The sequence below is a fragment of the Citrus clementina genome, unplaced genomic scaffold, assembly GCF_000493195.1.
Source record: "Citrus clementina cultivar Clemenules unplaced genomic scaffold, Citrus_clementina_v1.0 scaffold_6, whole genome shotgun sequence".
NCBI classification, from domain to species: Eukaryota; Viridiplantae; Streptophyta; class Magnoliopsida; order Sapindales; family Rutaceae; genus Citrus; species Citrus x clementina.
Window position 1 is genome coordinate 3,081,472 of NW_006262139.1, and position 18,998 is coordinate 3,100,469.

The window sequence follows — 18,998 nt, forward strand, 5'->3', positions numbered from 1 at the left end:
AGACTTTTTCTCTAATAGGCTTGAAAAAGCCTTACCCGTATTTTGCATCTGAAAACGTACGCCGGCAAGTTACGACATGTCATCAAATCACTCACGTATTTCATTCAAAATATTTGGTGGTGACTCTGATATTTGATGGATGGGCCTAATTTAATCACACGTCGAAAACTGTGGGCGTTCATTGATATTTCTCAAAACCTATGGGTATTGAGGGAAATTATCCCTGCAATTTTCTCTTCAAGTGAGAGTGAACCACTTGGCAACAAGGTTTTTGTTTTTGCATCGAGGTGGAGCATTCATTCATGTAAGGAGGGTATTGCAAGTCACCTTTGACTCGTTTTTATCGTTCAGCCTTTCAATCCGACAGCCACCCTTTCCTAGTTATTAACATAACAAGAGCCGAAGAGCGTCTCCGTGTCTCTCAATTACAGTTACCATTATCAATCTCACAACCCCAACAACAAGTCTGCCGTTTTAAGAGGTAATTTCTTTTCTAAATTTCCTATCCCCTTTTACAGTTTTTTTTTTTTTTCTTCCAGTTGATTATTTCTAGATTAGATCAGTCACCCACTTACACATTTCCTTTGTTTTTCTTTATTTCTGAATATATTTCTTTTTTTTTCCCTACTAATAATAGTAATGGGTTTTGTGAATATATAATCTTAGGCATATGAACTAATGCCATGCGATGATGTGATGATGCTAGGCAACAATCTGGCACATGGGTTTGGTGCACTTTTGTTGGTTGTGTATGAAATTGTTTTGTAGCAGCAGGATTGCCAGCTATTTTTAGGCGATTTTTTCATAGTTGCCCAACAATTATATATCACAAATTTGATTGCCATTAATGTGAAAATGGAGCTTTATATCATCGAAATATTAGATATTTAGTTTTAGGATTTATTTTATGAAGAATATTTGGGAACCGACTTTAGTTTCTGAAGTAGTTGATGATGTCTTGATGAAGTTTGAATTCGTAAAGTATTAAAAGTTCAACTATTAGTTATTTATGGTTATCAAAGGACCTATGTAGTTTTTCTTTTTAAACCTGGGATCATTATTGTCCTTAGATAGTGCTGGCAACGTCAAAGTCATGGCATTGTCCTAAAAAAGTTTTTGTCCATAATGAGTTGAATTTGAAATGCACCTATTTAGAAAGATAAAGGAGTGTGACATATGGTTTTATGAACGTTCTACATGACTATTTTAAGCAACTTCTTGGATTTTTTACCTGAAGGCAGAAGTGTACCATCTAATTTTCGTAGCTCTTATGAGTTACAAATGGATCCTTGTCATTTGTATGAGTGGAGGTAGAAAAAGATTGCGAGTATAGTTTTAAAAAAGCCTAAGAATATCTACAAGTAGATATATATTGTAACGTGGTCTATAATTGATTCAGTCGTTAAGCTTAGTGGATATATGACCTTAACAACCTACCAGAAATTTTAGAGGACCACTGGCTCCTACAGTAAGGCATTAGTTTATGCTTAGCATTGAACCAATGTAGCCATTGCAAATTGATTGATAATTGCTGTATCGAAAAGCACAATTGGTTTGCCTTTGCTTGACTTCCTACAAATTACGTGTCTCTGCTTGTGTGCTATTCATCATTACTGTCATTCAGAAATTGTAAGTGCACAGCACACTGAGTGTTTAGGGGTTACAAGGGTTATCCAAAGTTTAAATCGTTAATCATGTTGCCAACAAATTTGTTGGCATGGCCAAGTGTTGTCTGGTTAGTTAGGTTATATTGAACCAAACTAAATAATTTGTCCCTACTTCCTGATGCATGATTTATTTATTCATTTTTTTTTATGTTACTATTTTGATGTACGTAAGCTACTTGTTACACTATTTTCTGTACATGTAAAATTATCATAATTTCTTGGAACATTTTAGTGAAAGCTGACTAGATCAAATATTGAAAGAACATGGTTTTATTATTTTTCCAGAACCTTGTTTTATCATAAAATAAATGTTGTTATGCCCCTGGAACTTTTTTTTTTAGGGAATTCTTTTTTAGTCACTCAGATACATAAATTCATGTGTGAAGATTAGTTGTCTCAAAGTGTTGAAATACCATTATTCATATAGGAAGTGGTCCAGCAAAATATTAAATTGTAATGCACCCTCAATGTGCATGTTCAAGTTTAATTCATGGACTTGACACGTGAGACCAAATATATAGACAATAACATGGATCAAGACACAGGTCCAACTTAAACTTATTCTGTGTCATAATTTAAGAATATCAAGGATTCCTAGACAAGATTTCTTGGTCTAATATGGTGGAAAGTCATGTTGAAACAACATTAAATCAACAACGGAAACAACTCTTTGAATATTAGGGAAATGAAATACTTGCTCTTGTGTTTAGGGCTTTTGTCCTTGCTCATATATGAAGTTGTCTGAAGATTTTTTATTCTGGAAGTTAAACCATCAAATGATAGACAGGGACCAAATGATCTTTCTGATTGTTTTCCAAGCAGGTAGCTGAGACTATTGATTGACCTAATGGTAGCCAACTGGATGCACGGATCAGAAAGTTTGCCTTAATTTGGCAAGAATTCTAAATGCTCTGTGTCGAAATAGAAATATGCAGATTGTTGCTTAGCTTCCCTCTTTACCTTCATGCAGGTGCTGATCACTCTACAAAATGCAAGATGGTCAGGATATAAATGTCTCTGGAAAGAAAAATAGCTGTTAATTCAGATGTTGACCATTATATGATATGGAAAACGGGCGAAGTATGAATGTAGCTGGAACACAAGGTAGTTTAATAATGAATACTCTTGATCCAAGAGACCTCAGTAATGATGTTATGGCTCGTCGCCTGAAGAACCGGGAACGGCAACGTAGATATCGGGCTCGGAAACGCCTTGAAGCAGACATGAAGAAATCCAGTGTCCTAAACCATTCAACTACACAGCAAGGTGATCTGCAGCTGAATGGGAGTCTTAGCAATGGTGTAGCCCGTGTTTATTGTAAACGAGATTGGAAAAAAGATGCAAGAAGAGCTACCAAGTCCAGGGATCAAGAATGTGCACTTAATGGTTTTGTAAAGCCTTTTACTTTAACAACTGAGAGCCAGTCAGTTTTTCCCTCTGAAAATAAGGCGGTGACACAAGCACCAGTGGAATGGGAATCCCTTAGCCTGGCTAATTTTGAAACAAATGAAACTAAGGTGGGTCGAAGAGATTGGAAAGCAGATGCTAGAAAAATGAAAAGCTAATGTGGCTATTACCAAAATGATTAGTAATCAACTAGTTGTATATACAAATTTAATACCTGCTGATGCCAGATCCAGTAGTTATGTTACTGGATATTGTAGGGTTTACAAAAACTTATAACAGTGCCGTTAGTTTGTAATGGAATTCAGTGGAAAAATCTGTTGTCATTTTTCTTGCAATTTTTTTGGGCTTCCAATCAAGAGTGATCAATGCGGATATTGATTCAGGCTAAACTTTCACCTGAAGGTAAAATTAGAAGGGCAAGTCGCTAGTGAAGAATGATTATGATATGTATGATATCAATGTTCGAATTCTTGATTATTTGGTGTAAGAATTGCCATTTTGGGGTTCATTGATGATTAGTAGCATCTAGACTAGCTTATTCAAAAGTATAATTATGTGGATAACAATTCCTTAGATTTTGCCGAATGCTTCATATTCCAACAGAGACCATACAACACTTCATCATTTTTAATTATCCAATAATTTAATGTCATGTATTTGAACAATGCAAACTTCACTTGCGCTAGTTGCTCAAGCAATCTGTACAGATTGTACCGATTTTTTGCCTTGTTTTTAACTTTTTTTCTTTAAACTTTACAATTCTATAGATTATTACTCTAAAATTTATTTCAATTCTAAGTACATGTATGTTTAGCACAGCTGCCAAATATGAGTTTGGAGTTTTATTCTCACAAATAATAAGGGAGATATCTATTCCGAATAGAAAGTTGAAGTTAGACCTTTTTATAACTCAAACTCACCTCCTCAAATATAGTTATTACTGGGCAACTACGATTAGTACTAAAAATTACTAAAAGTTACTTAAATTATTAAAAATTACCCAAAACTCGTTTTAACTTCTTTTCAAAGGAAAGATAAAGTATAAACAGCGGGCCAACATGAAAGTAAAGGGAGGTAGATAGCTCAAGTTATTAAAGAGAAAGAAAGTAAAAGAACTACTTAAAAATGGTCGACTACCTAAGTAGAACTCATTATTACACACACAGAGAGTTTAATTTTATATTACGTATTATTCAAATCAAGGTGAAGAATATTAAATATATATAAAACCATAAGTTACATAAATTATTATTTTTATTTATGAAGTTTATATTTTTATCCTTTATTTCTATTTTAATTATATCCAGATATAATAATATATTTAATTTTATAATATTAATAAAATTAACTAAATATTTGATTCTTCACAATTGATAAAAGTAAATGTAAAATTATATTATTATTTAATATTTTATATAAGTTTAAAAGGGTTATTATCATTTCACTACTTTAAAAATTGTAAAATATCAAATGAATATAAAAAGTATTATTCCTTATCATTTTACTGTTATAACTTTGCAAAATCTTTCATTTTACTACTTTCTCATTAAAACCATTAGTTGACCAGTCAGTTGACTAGTAAAGTATTAATTTTATCTTTTATGACAAAATGCACAAATAGAGGTATCAAATAGAAACAAAAAAATTATGCTATGCCCTTAAATTGTTAAATAATATTTTTAAACGTGAATTTATGAATAACCCCGAATTTATTACAACTATAAAAGTAGCAAATTGACAAAAATACCTTTGGATATTTTTGTTAAAAAAGTACACAATCTATTCTCAAAAAAAAAAAAAAACACTTGCGAATCAATATTTCCATATTTAAGTGTTTTTTAAGAATAGATTGTGGATATTTTTGTCAATTTACTACTATTGTAGATATAATAAATTCAGGATTATTCATAAATTCATAGTTAAAACTATTATTAACAATCTAAGGGCATAGCAATAATTTTGTCTATTATTTAGTTCCTCTATTTGTATATTTTACTATAAAGGATAAAATTGATATTTTATTAGTTAACTAACGGTCCTAATAAAAAAGTAGTAAAATGAAAGGTTTTACAAAGTTCTAATAGAAAATGATACAAAACAATACTTCTTGTAGTTATTTGATATTTTACAATTCTTGAAATAGTGAAATGATAATAACCAAGTTTAAAATAATCATAATTATAATATGATACAAAACAATACTTCTTATTGTTATTTGATATTTTTGACTTTGGCTTCAAAATGAACATTTAAAAGTTGGTCCCAACAAGGCATCTGTCTTGACATACTGTCATAACTTAATATAAAAATAAAATTGCATAGCTAGATTTATTATATTAATTATGTTTCTTTTAATAGTTTGTATGTATTTACCTACTATTTTATTTATTATTTCTATATTGGTGTTGTTTTTATATTTATTATAAAAGTTTTGACTATAATCAAAGGATTGCAATGACCATTTAATAAATCACAGAGTCTACATAACTATTTAATCAAACAACGTGGGCCGATGTGAGTGGCTTTTAGCAATGTTTTGCCACGAAATGTTTAACCGAAGCAACTTTTGTAAAAACATATGACTTCATTCTAATTATAGGAGGTAAAAATGTAAAAAAGCCGATGATAAATAGTTGACCGAATCTAATGTTTAGAAAAATTTTTGCAGTATTTTGAAATTTGGGTGTTATGATCGAATTTCACAAAACAATGTACCAACAACAGTCAATAATCAATGTTATCCTCTTCAATCTGTTATAATACAATCTGCAAAGTGTAATTGTCTTGAAAATTAAGATGAGGAAACTAGATATCAAACAAATTTAATTTCTTTTTAATCCCCCTTCAATAAGGCATAAATTTGCAACATTGAAAACACGAGGAACAAATACATAGATCATATAATGCACATAATATTTCATGTAGCTTCATTATATACGTATGTGCATCATACGAAAGAACACACACCCCACCCCATCCATCAATCAAACTTCAACCAAACAAATAATCAATAACAAAAAAACCAAATTAAAATCGACCAATGAATTAAAAAATCTATAAAGAATATGAAAATGCTTGGCATGTTTTAATTTAAGTTAATCTTGCTCCTTTTCTAGTCTCATTATTTCTTTGTCTCAAATCCTCAAAGCTCCAATCCCTTCTCATTCCAACACTTCGCACCAACTTAGGTTCTGTGTCTGTAGTAAAAGCCACAGCACCCGTACTATTAAGGCGTCGATGACTCTTCTTGACCTTCTTCTTAGCGGTAACAACCATTGATCCATGGGCGCCATTTCTTATTTGCTCATAAGGTGGTGGTGTTAAACTTCCAGACCAGCTCCTCTCGACCTTTATACAACATAATTTTTTAATAGGTCCACCATTACTGTATTCTTTATCAGAGTTTGTTCTTTGAAGACTTTGACATGTTAAGCAATTCAGAGTCATGGCTGCAAATAAATTGTGAAAATTTTGAATCTAATGGATGAAGTGTGAATGAAGAATGGAAGGGTGGGGGCGTGGGATTACATAACAAGATTACAATTTCTTGGATTAAAATGAGAAGAGATGGGTGGATATGTTTTACAGATCACTAGATAAATTAATTCTAAAATTCTTTTTGTTGCAAAAATTTAACCAACCTATGTTATTTTGTCACGTTGGGTTGGCTAAATTCATCATTTACCGCAAACACAGCTTAACCATTTCTAAATATAAGCAAGCTTTTCCGTGATATGAGTTAGGTAATTTGTTATGATTTTGATTGTTTCCCCTTTTCCTTTTTTTTTTTTTGTTTTTTTTAAAAAGCTTTTATGAATTGGACAGGTCAAAATTATCTTTAAATACCTTCATGAAATCATTTACTTGGGATATTTGAGTTTTAGAATAATATTATAGTTGCTTATCCATGACTTTTGTTATATATTGATCGAGTAACATTTTGCCAATAAGAAAATCCTTATCCTTCACTCAGATAAGCTAGAATAGTTTTTTTTTTTTTTTTTTTTTGGTGAATGACATTAAGAAAATATTACTTACTAATTTAGTTATTCGTTATTTTTTTGGAGACTATTTTTGAGGTTCACTGACTATCTTAAATACTATGGAGACATTTAGTTGTTGGATCCTATTGGATAGGATTAGATTGTTTAAAGTTAAATTATATTAGTATTGTATAGTGTTTTGTGACAAATAAACAATGCACTATATTGTAAATATATTTTTAACGTTCAATAAATTAAAAAAATAAATAAATAATGATTCAATGCTTCGATATTAACTTAAATTTAATAGTAAAGTATATGAACATTAATTTATTATAATATTTTATATACATAAATTTTTTTTATTGTAATTTATGTGGAAGACAAATTAATTATAAAATTTTTAACATTAGTTAAATAATGGGAAATTAATAATTTTCCACCGAAGTTTGGTAAAAATTTCTAAACAGATTAAAAATCTAAACGATATCAAAAGGAAAAATTAGGAATTTAACATGCTAATATCATATGCATTGCAAAAATGTTTCAGTTTCTAATCAATGATTGCAAAAGTATCAATTTTTTACCCAATAAATATAAAGATCATTAATTTTCCACTCTTATTGGTACAAGTGCTTGAAAGCAAATGATGCAACTACTACATAACACTGAGTTATTTTTACTTAAATGTTCTTATATGTATAATTGGTTCTCTATTGTATTTAGCACAATTCACGAAAACAGATATAGTCTTCGTTGTTAGCTTACTAATTAGATTAGCTATAAACCAATAAGAAGACATTGTAATGGAATTAAATATATTTTAATTATTTTTTTGGAACAAATTCATTGAATAATCCACCCGAATTCCAAGGGCGATTCTAACTAGTTCCATGTAAGATGACTAAATAAAATCATCAATAACGATTTTTCTAGACATTCAGGAAAGTCTCCTTTTTGACTTTTCTAATCTGCAATATTAAATATGGCGTCCCAAAATGATATAATGTTAAATCAACTTCGTTGATCAATTTCCTCAAACATTAATATCACAATTTACAGTAATTAATATAGTTCAATAATCTCATCCAAATATCATGCAACATGTCAAATAATATAAAAAAGTATACTGTAGTTAACGCCAACATATATTAAACATCTAAACTAATTATATAATAATTACAATAAAAAATGAGGTAATCAAAATACACTAATATTATAATCTATGTCTCCTAGTACCGTCATGTGCCCAAAATTCAAAATAATTATAGTTACGGGTTGACTTGTGGACCTACAACCTTCCTTGGGGAGAGGGGAAATAAAGAAAAATGGAGTCAGTATAAAACTCAATGAATGAATAATTTATTTAGAAAATAAAATTACTTCAAAATATATGTTACTACAAGTTTCATCAAAACTGTGCATAAAAACATATTTGTGTATAGTAAAAATGTTTTCAATTTTAAATCAAGTAACTAGTATTAAAAAAGAACAAATGATGTTGTGCACAATAATTAAAAAAAAATCTAGGTGTTAAAATATCATACATAATACCAAAGTCATGCTTAATCTTTTATAAAAATAATAAAAAGAACATACACACATACATATTTATAAACTGTTAATGGGCTTGGAAGGCTCAATGGCAAAAGAAAATGAAGCATTCCTATAAAATAAGTCAAAGGTTATGATTTTTCCTTTTCATCTTTTGTATGAGAGTTTGAAACTATTACGGAAGACCCTTGTCACATACAAAGTACAGAACATTGGCGAAAGGCTACCATCTGTATTTGGGCCAGCATGGACTTTGGTTCTAAAAGAAAGATAGATTGTAACAACTTATACTACATTCCATTCGAAAAAATGGATGAAATATAACTACGCTAATTACTTCCCATTCTAATTATTCTGTCTGAATGAGCTATAGCACTAGTTGTATTCCTCAACATTGAGTGAAGACTTAGTATGTGGGCTTAAAAGCAAATCCATCTATACTTCCCCCCGAATGACAAATCCCCTTACCTTAAATTATTAAATTAAATAAATAAAAAGAAAGAAGTGCCGTGGAATTCATAAGGGTTCAAAAGTGGGTAGGTTTCTCATCTATCCTACTCTTTTCCATTTTCAAAAGGATATGGGCTTGAAAAAAAAAAGGAGAATTACAACAAAAAATTCTACATCTACGAAAAGGAGATTTGTAGATCCGAAGAAGTGCAGTCTTTATTGACAGAACGGGAACGAGAACACATCGATTCCAAAGACCGAATAAAAAGTATGTGGGCTTAAAAGCAAATCCATCTATAACATATGCACCTTTTCTTTTTTGGATCATTTATTTTTTTATTTTTTCTTCTAAGCCTAAGCAATAAAAGCTCAACGAAAACTCTTTATAAACAATCCTATAATAAAAAGCTTTATATTAAAAAAAATAATTAAAAGGGGATATTATCATTTATCCACTTAAGGTTTTCTAACATATCAAGTCAGTACCAAAATTTGGCGAAAACTATATTTTACAACCAAATGTTTACGCAATTATTACTTTACTACCAGAACGTTAACATAGTTAAAAATTTATTGATGTCATATGTGTATTTAGGGAATTTCATATTAAAGCTAAAATGCACCATTCAATTGTGAAAGAGATTACCATTTGTCCACCAAAAGTTTTCTAACATATCGATTCACTACTAAAGTTTCCTGAAAACTATATTTTACCACCTAATATTTAAGTTGTTATCACTTTACCACAAAAAATTAATACAATTACCAAAATGTTAACACAATCGTTTAATGACAAATTGTTAAATCTGGAGTATTTTACTTGCCATGGTAGTGTTTGAAATGGGTTAGGGTTGTTGTGTTGAATGATATTATCAAAACTGAAGTGTTTAGCTTGTATTATTTAGATTTAGTATTTAAATGCACAACAACATTTTTATATAATAGAAAAAATAGTTGTAATTTTTTTAATATAACGACTACTTTTCTAGGGTAATTTCTCTATGTAATTTTTTTCTTTTTAAATGAAAAAATTGTCTTTTATACTCTAGGATAAATTAGTTTTAATGTTTTTAGTGGTAATGTGATAATAGTTTAAATATTAGGTAGTAAAATTAGTTTTCAGTAAGTCTTGGTACTAAATTGATATGTCAAAAAACTTCTGGTAGATGAATGATAAATTTCTTTTTTCTTAATTTCTTTCTTCTCAAAAGTCAAAATCATCTTTTATGCTCTAGGGCCCCAAAATCAACTTTCAACTCATATTCTAAAAAGCGTAAACATTACGTGGTAAAATGTAGTTTTCACCAAATTTTGGTATTAACTTGATATGTCAGAAAAAAAATAGGTAAATAAATGATAATATCCCTTTAAAAAATAAAAGAGAGAGAGAGAGAGAGAGAGCATTTACCATTTTTGGGAAGGAGGTCACAGGTAAAGAGATGAAAAATGGGAATTTTCAAGTTTGATATTTTGGCAAAAATTGAGGCTTAGGCCTTGTAAAATTTGATTTAGGAATTGTTATTGGAATGTTGTCAACCATTAATTTATTATCTAGGAAGAACATTTGAAGAAGAATTTGAAAATGGATAGTGTAGAAAGAGGAAGTGGATGTTTAAAGTGAAAGATGTGTAAACCAAGCAAACAAGTTGGATTTCTCAATAAATGCAGCAAGGTTTCTGACATCCTATCTTTACTTATGTTGAGTTTTCTTAGGAATGAAGATAATTTATAGATTTGTATATTTTATTTAAAATTTGGGTTTCTAATGGGGGGGGGCGGCATTTCGGTTTTCAGTTCGGTTTTTATGGTTTTTTGTTCAGGTTGCAACCCGTTCAAGTTGAAGAATTCAACCCAAATGGATTGAAAAAATTATTTCAATTCGATCCTATTTGGTTTTAAATTTGGTTTGGTTTGGTTTGGTTTGTATTTGTAATTCAGTTCAATTTTGGGTTCGTAAGTCAAGTTGAAATACGAATTGGTTTACAAAATGGTATAGATTAATAATCAACCCTTGTAGGCATAACATCTTTGACAGCAGCATTAGCACAAAACCTCTCAGTCGATTTGAACAATCTAACAATTTTGACTTCATCAAGCAACAAGATTGGCATGCCTAATGCTAGCAATAACCTCACCTCATGCTTGAAATTTGTATCACCTGTAGCGGAACAATTCTTGAACCTTTTCAAAGCAACCTCAGAGCAATCGGGGAAAAACCCTGTGTAAACATTGCAATAACCTTCTTTGCCAATGATATTATCCTTACTATTAGTTTCTTTCCAAATGTCATCAAATCTAAACCTGACCAAACGTAATACTCTTATGAGTACATTCTAATCCAATTTCAATTCTATTAACTTCTTATCGTTTCCTCTTCTTTCTTCTATTAGAAACCATATGCTTACGCCAAAAGAACCAAATCCCAGCAGAAATTAGCAATATCTCGACAAAAGAAACAACTGAAACCCCAATAATTAAGCCATTGTTCTTTTTTTTACTTTTGTTTGATGATTCAGTAAACTCAAATGAGAACATTTAGCAGTACCATTATCATTTGACCCTTAATTTCGCCAACTACTTCCTCCTTTCATGAACTGTTGTTTCTAGAGAGGCTAGTGTGGGCCAAGGTTAACGGTCATGGTGCGACTGTGCCGTTGTACAGATGTAGAGTGACGTGGTGGCAGCCACGAAGTTCAATTTAGATTTGAGAGAGAGATGAGGGTTTGTTTTGACATTTGACTTTAATTTTGAATCAATTTAGGTTGGGTGTGGATTGTGTCATGTTGGTATTTTTTTAAATATAAGCTTTTTTTTCAATTATAATAACCTGATCGGTCTTGAATTTTGGTTAGGTTATACCGAACCGATTTACGAAACCGATCGGTTTCATTAGTTCAAACCGTTAGGTTTTTAGGGTTAACTCAAATTCAACCAAAAACTGAATAAAAATTTGCGTTAAGCCCACCTCTAGTTTCTAACAAATAGATAAAGTTGGTCTCAAGCTAATTTTATTAATTGATGAAACATTTTAGGAACACAAGGGCACCGATAAGTCATTGAAAATAGAGTTATGTATTATATTTATGTAGTTTATGGTTCTTAAATAGATTGTTGATAATGTGGATGATTTTTAGTAATATTGTAAGATATAAAAATTTAATTATTGAGGTGGAGTGTAGAATTTTGATCATAAGGTATAATTTATAGCTTTAATGGTGTTATGGTAGTTTTTGACTTACAAATATGAATTTAGGAGTTGTAAGTTCTAAGGTAACTATCTATTTCAAGTTATATCGCATAGAATTAATTGTATTTTCTCATGTTCAAAATGTAATTATGTCACTCCCTTACTTTAGGAAGAGTTGTGACCGTGAGTCAAGCCGCGAATGTTGACGATATCTGAGCTTAAGTGTCATTTTAGTAAGTAGAATATACTAACCTTTTAATTTATATTTTTTTCACAATTTATATTAGTAAAAGAAGCTTATTTGAGCACTAAATACTTTTCGAGAGATCTCCTCCAAATCACTGGTATGGCTATCGAAGTCGTGAGCATCAGCATGTAGGTTCCAGATCCAAGTGGTAGTCTCAGGTCCCTTAGCTATGGTTCTTGAGAAATGCCCTGAAGGCTTCAGTTAAGTTTTCTAGAAATAGATTTTATTTGCATATTGATGTGTTCTTAAAAAATATGATAAGTAATTTCGTTATTTACTTTGAGTATAAATGCATGAGATTATTTTAGTGAAAAAAATAGATTTAAAGTATGTTTAGAGCTTATACACGTGTATAAAAGTTTGTTTTCAAAATCATTAGACAGTACCCTTTCCCTCTAAATGCAAAGATGAGTACATAAATATAAATACATAGATCTAGTGTTGTACAAATTTTATTAAACTCACAAGCACACGAATCTATTATAGTATAGATTTATGGTGACGAGTGTCAATCCTACGGGAGATAGATTTAATTAAGTGCAATCCAAGTTTGTATGTGAATTAATTGGAGATGATTTATGAGTAGTATTAACATTTAAAATAAATGGAGTGAATAAATTAAAGATGAAACAATATAAATGAATAACTTGAGTCTCTAGATTCACACTCAACACTTCATCATGCGCTTAATATTCCTTTTTACTTCCAAATGAAAAGATGAGTATAGAAATATAAATACATAGATCTAGTGTTGTGCAAATTTTATTACGCTTGCAAGCGCGCAAATCTATTGTGGTATAAATTTATGGTGACGGGTGTCGATCCCACGAGGAGGTATTAAGAGTAGTCCAAGTTTGTATGTGAATTAGTTGGAGATGATTTATGAGTAGTATTAAGATTTAAAATAAATGGCGGGAATAAATTAAAGATGAAACAATACAAACGAATCACTTGAGTCTCTAAATTCACACTCAATGCTTCACTATGGACTTAATATTCCTTTTTAGTTCCAATTAATTTATGTAGGGGTATTTCCACTTCTCACAAGTCTCATTTTAGTAAATATGGTATCGAGCACTAATTGTGCCAGGGGGAATAATCTTCTACTAAACGTGATGTCAAGTACATGTTGCGCAAGGTGATAACAATTTTTCTTTTGACAATATGGGAAGATTGTTGACTAAATAACTTAGATATACTCTCTGTCAATACTGAGCAAAGACAAACCACAAGAACTAGATGAGAGTTTCCTCTAATAAATATAGTATAAAGTGCTCATCGTGCCAAACAGTAATGATTTTGCACTGGAAATTAAATTAGCCACTTATACTGAACAAGAGGCAAAGTGGTAATTTTACTAAAATACATAATAATACAAGATAGCATGAGAATTATACAAAATTGAGTTCAAATTTGGATTCAGAATTGTCAAATTAAGAGGAAGTCCCTATTTAAATACAATGGGTAAATCATGACCATCAGATAAAAATAATTCAGATGCACAAGATTCTGCTAGATGGCAAGCTCTGATTGAATGAAACACGTCATCAAGATTGTGATTCGATGTTTTGCATGTAGAGTACATGCATTTTTTGGTCCAATAGTATATTGCACCGTCATTAATCAATGCAAAAGTCAACAAGCTTTGATTTAGTATATTGCATGTAACATGCATGCATTTTTTGATCCAAGAATATTCTGTCATGTAATGAATCAACAATAAATGTGTATATAGGTTGAATAGGATGCTGCCACATTATCGGCCAAAGCCACGTCAACTAAGCCCCACCAAAATTAGCATACATCCTAAAATTATAATTTTGCCCTTTGTGCCCATCCACAAATTTTTACTTATTCGGAGTTCAAAATTGCTATTTGTTCTGCTGTTTGATTTCTCATTAATTATGAAATAACCAAAGTACCCCTAAATACATAAAATACTCAAATTATAGCAAAATACGCAATTAAAGTTTAAAGGACTTAAATACATAAAAGTAGAAATGTTAGTGAGAGTTGGAGTGCAAAATAAACTCAATAAAAATAGTCACTCTAAGGAGTGGTAGATTGAGAGAAAATAATAGAAAATCAATATCATACACTCTCATAACTTAGAAAATAATATGATCTGAAGTCAAATATATTACTAGTCAAACCAATAATATTATTTGTATGTATTTTTATGCATCACTATATTTTTTAGTCCATATTACTAGCTTCTACTTTAAACTATAGTTCCCTAAAATCATGAAGGACTTTTACTGGGACGTAATGTAGGCTAGGAAAATGACTAACAAAGAAGGGATAATAGGAAAAACAAAATATATGTTTGAGAAAAAATAGAGATCTTTTGGAAATTGCAAGTTTATTTATTTGTTTTCTTCTTTTTCTCTTTCTTTTTTCTATTGTCATAATAGACATACATAGACATACATACATGTGTGTGTGTGTGTGTGTGTGTAACTAAACTCTATATTTGGCCACCATTGACTCAATTTTTTTAAAAAGGTTAGTAAAAATATAATAACACAATTATCAGTTATTCCATAAATGTCAACTATTCCCCCCCCCCCCCCCCCAACTAGAATGAAACATTGTCATCAATATTTGAAAGGAAAGAAGTAGAGTTTGTAAGAGATCACTTGAATGCTATAACATAAGAAATATTTACAAATGAAGGGTTAAATATAATATGTACTTCTTACTACAACTACTATAACCATCATTAGTTGACCAATCCAACGCAAAGGTCCTAGGATCTGACTCCAATCTGTAAGCTTGTAAAAGATTAACTCGTTAGCAGTAAGAGCACAAATAAAGAGTTGTTTCTATGTAAATGAAATCAAATGATTCTTACTTGGGTGGTTAATAAAATTAAGCCATTATAAAAATGATTAACATTTAACAAATTGGCGGGTTTTTGATGAATGTACAAATGGGCCCAAGATGTGAATGTAATCAGTGTCTTTAGAGTTGCCAGGAACTCTTAACTAGAAAATGAAAGCGTCCGCATGGTTTTGTATCTTGGAAATTCTTTCTTACATACTTAAGACGACTAGCTTTTTTCCAATTAGTGAGTAGGGTAGACATCGTAGAGGTTTTAGGACTATTGAGATGATACCGAGCACTTGGCTTTCTCTAGTGTAAATAGCTTATAAGACAAGTCTTGATAACCCTTGATCATCTCCTCCATATACCGAGTATATTTTTCTTTTTGTTATTACTTGACCAAGATCTGTAGCTGCTTGAACAAACTCTTTGTATTTTCATAACAAAAGCCAAAAAGCACTCAAATATTCTTGAATTGTCTATTGAAGTTGATGCCATTAAGGCAATTCTCAAAAACACTATGTGAGTTGTTTGGAAAATAAACTCGTATTTATATATCTTGGTGACAGGCATAATGATACACAACTGTAAATAGAGTGGTGTGTTTATCAAATGAAGTGTGAAATTCATAGCTCAAGAGTAAAAAATAAACAACAAAGAAAAACAATAAATAGATATAAAATCACACCAGTTAAAATCAATAATGAAAATAATAAAAGAACAGTGAAACGAAAAGATATGTACCAGTAGTTGTGATTGTGGCTTACATCTTCCTCTGATTTTACGTCAAGAAGCAACTTGAACGCCCTTTATAGGTAAAGTATAGGCTTCCCATCTATTTTTCTTATAAACTAGCAAACAAGGTCTTTTATAGTTAGATTCCCAAAACTATGTTATGCATGTTCTTTCTGGAATAACGGCCATAATTGGAAAATTACACGTTGTATATATCCACCAGAATGTATTTTAAAAGTCGAAAGGATGTCATCCAATCACTCTTTATTCAAATCATCCCTAATGAATTGATTCTTGTCTTTCCTATTGTCAGACACCATTGCCAAAGATTTACAAGGACATATGTTGCAATTTGTTCGAGCACACTTAAGATAAGAAACTTGGAGTCGTATAGCTCGTCATTTTCTTGAATATTTTTCTTTCCCACAACTAAGCATATAGGCAACAAATTTGGTGGTAACTCTCCTGCCAATTGTACTTTGGCTTGATTAAACAACAGATGTCAATAGGAGTGTTATTCCTTATAAGTAATCACAGGCATTGGGACCTACCTTTAAAGATTGTGAGGAGTGCATTTTAAGGAAATGAAGGAAATCGCTTGTGAAGCTTTGCAATAATTAAGTTCCTATCTATACCTTGGCTTGAAGAAACTAACTTTAATAGTCGAGTAATGTTTTATGTCATTTAACCGAGGTAATATATGAAAACACACCAAATAAAAGAATCAATTTAGCAAAAACAGAAAACACGTGAAAACAAACAACAAAATAAAAACACACAATGTACAAAGTAGGATGTTGACTCACCATCGTCCCTTTATTGACTTTTACCTCAAGTTCTCGTTAGATATCATAGATACCACTCTCTATATCCTTGAGTTATATTTTTAATTTTTCAAAATATACGATCAACTCTTTGTCCTAATACTGCTCCTATTGCATGATCAGATGCATCACACATGAGCTCAAAATGTAAATTCTAATTTAGGGGGTGAATGATAGGTGATGAGGTCAACAACTACTTTAATTTTTCAAGTACCTTAAGACATGAATCATCAAAAGTATATCCTTAACAAGTGAATTGAATAAGGGTTTAGAAATTTTGCTAAAATGTTTAATGAAACATCTATAAAAACTAGAATGTCCAAGGAAAGATCTTACTTTTCTGACTATTTTGGGTGGAGGAAGATTAGAAATGAGATTTACCTTAACTTTGTCAAGCTCAGTAACTTTATCTGAAATGATGTGACCAAGGACAATACTTTATTTTACTATAAAATGACACTTTTCCCAATTCAGGACTAAATTCTTTTCTATACATCTTTACAGAACTAGTGTTGGATGACGCAAATACCGATCAAATGAATCACCAAAAATAGAAAAGTCATCTATAAAAATTTCAAGAAAACATTCACTCATATGAAGAAATATGTTTAATTTGTATTGTTTAAATGTGATAGGTGCATTGCATAATGCAAATGGCATTCTTTTATATGCTAACATACCAAAAGGGTAAGTGAAAGTGTTTTTCTCTTAGTCTTTTAGTGTCATGGGAACCTGGTTATATCTTGAGTATCCATCCAAAAAACAAAAAAATTCATGGTCTTTTCGTGTGATAAAATTCAAATTTTTATAATCAATGCATATGCACCACCCTATAATCACTCTAGCGGGTATTAATTCATTATGGGCATTGGTAACTACTGTGACTTCTAAATTTTTAGGGACAACTTACACTAAACCAACCCGTGAACTGTCAGAGATGAGGTAAATGATATTTGCATATAATAACTTAAGGACTTTAACTCTAACAACTTCTTTCATATTTGGGTTTAACCGACATTGCATTTCCCTAGTAGGTTTAACATTTCCGTCAAGGTGAATTGGTTTTATACCTTTTATGTCGGTTATAGCCTATCCTAATGCCTCTTGGTGCTCCCTTAAAATATCCAACAACTTACTCTTTTTTTTTTGTTGTCAAGAGAGGATAAAATGATTATTAGCAAAATCTTAGTGTCTTACTCTTATAAGAATACATACTCCAAAGTGTCAGGTAGTAGTTTCAGGTCGAGCTTCAGTGATGATTCTAATGATGGGCTGAGTTTCTTCCCTAATAATGTCAATTGCTCGATTCTTGATTCATATTTATTGGAATCCATGGTTGATGATAAGTTGAGTAAGGCATTGACCTCATCAATTGATATGTCAATATCAAAATCCAAACTAAAATGAGTTAAACATGTTTATAACGGATCATCATTAAAGTTAGAAGGAAAACTATAATCAACTAATTCTTCAATTACATCGTCTTCACAGGAATTGATGTTATTATATTTGCTATAGCAATCTCAACAATGCAGTTTTGTTTTAATTGAAAATAAAGCAACTAATAAAACTAATAAACTAATTAAAATAAAATGCAATAAATAAAAATACAATAAAGTAATTTCTCACATCCACACAAGGATAAAACTAATGGGAATGGAGTAGTTGAGTGATTAAACTCTCTTAAGGGTTTTGATTATTTCTTCCAATTTTAGGTTTAGTTGCTACAAGCATCTACTACAGCACTTGACAGAATCTTTATATATCATCAGCTGTTGCATGTTGGATGTCTTATATCTATCTGCAATCTAACAATGACTAATTGTTATGCCAACATAAGATATAGCATTACACATTTAGGTTCTAATTACCTTACAAAGTGAATCCCTATATCTAGTTCATCACTAATTTTAGATTAAGCATGAACCTTTTGGATTCAAGTAAAACTCAACTCAGGAAACCCAATCTAAAATTAAGTATTGCTCTAATATGTTCTACTAAGATATGCCATTTTGTGGCTCTTTATTAGCTAATATCATTAAATGGGTGGTCAGCCGAAATAATGAATAAAAATAAACACTATCAAGAAAAAAATGCTATAGCAAACATGTAGCAACA

The 18,998-nt window shown here is 30.7% G+C and overlaps 2 protein-coding genes across 3 annotated transcripts; one reads left to right on the forward strand and one right to left on the reverse strand.

Moving 5' to 3' along the window:
• The first annotated feature begins 247 nt into the window (after positions 1-247).
• Positions 248-3,409, forward strand: LOC18039027. 2 transcript variants are annotated; one of them, XM_006428358.2, is made up of 2 exons: positions 248-481; positions 2,490-3,409. In XM_006428358.2, exon 2 carries the CDS (start codon positions 2,732-2,734, stop codon positions 3,230-3,232), a length of 501 nt encoding a protein of 166 aa, XP_006428421.1. In that variant the 5' UTR covers positions 248-481; positions 2,490-2,731; the 3' UTR covers positions 3,233-3,409. The 2 variants fall into 2 exon arrangements, with proteins under 2 accessions (XP_006428421.1, XP_006428420.1); XM_006428357.2 differs by having other exon boundaries at positions 2,638-3,409.
• A 2,733-nt stretch (positions 3,410-6,142) lies between these two features.
• LOC18039084 lies at positions 6,143-6,671 on the reverse strand. The gene has a single exon (XM_006428359.2). The coding sequence runs from the start codon at positions 6,519-6,521 to the stop codon at positions 6,165-6,167; it is 357 nt and encodes a 118-aa protein (XP_006428422.1). The 5' UTR covers positions 6,522-6,671; the 3' UTR covers positions 6,143-6,164.
• Positions 6,672-18,998: the final 12,327 nt, after the last annotated feature.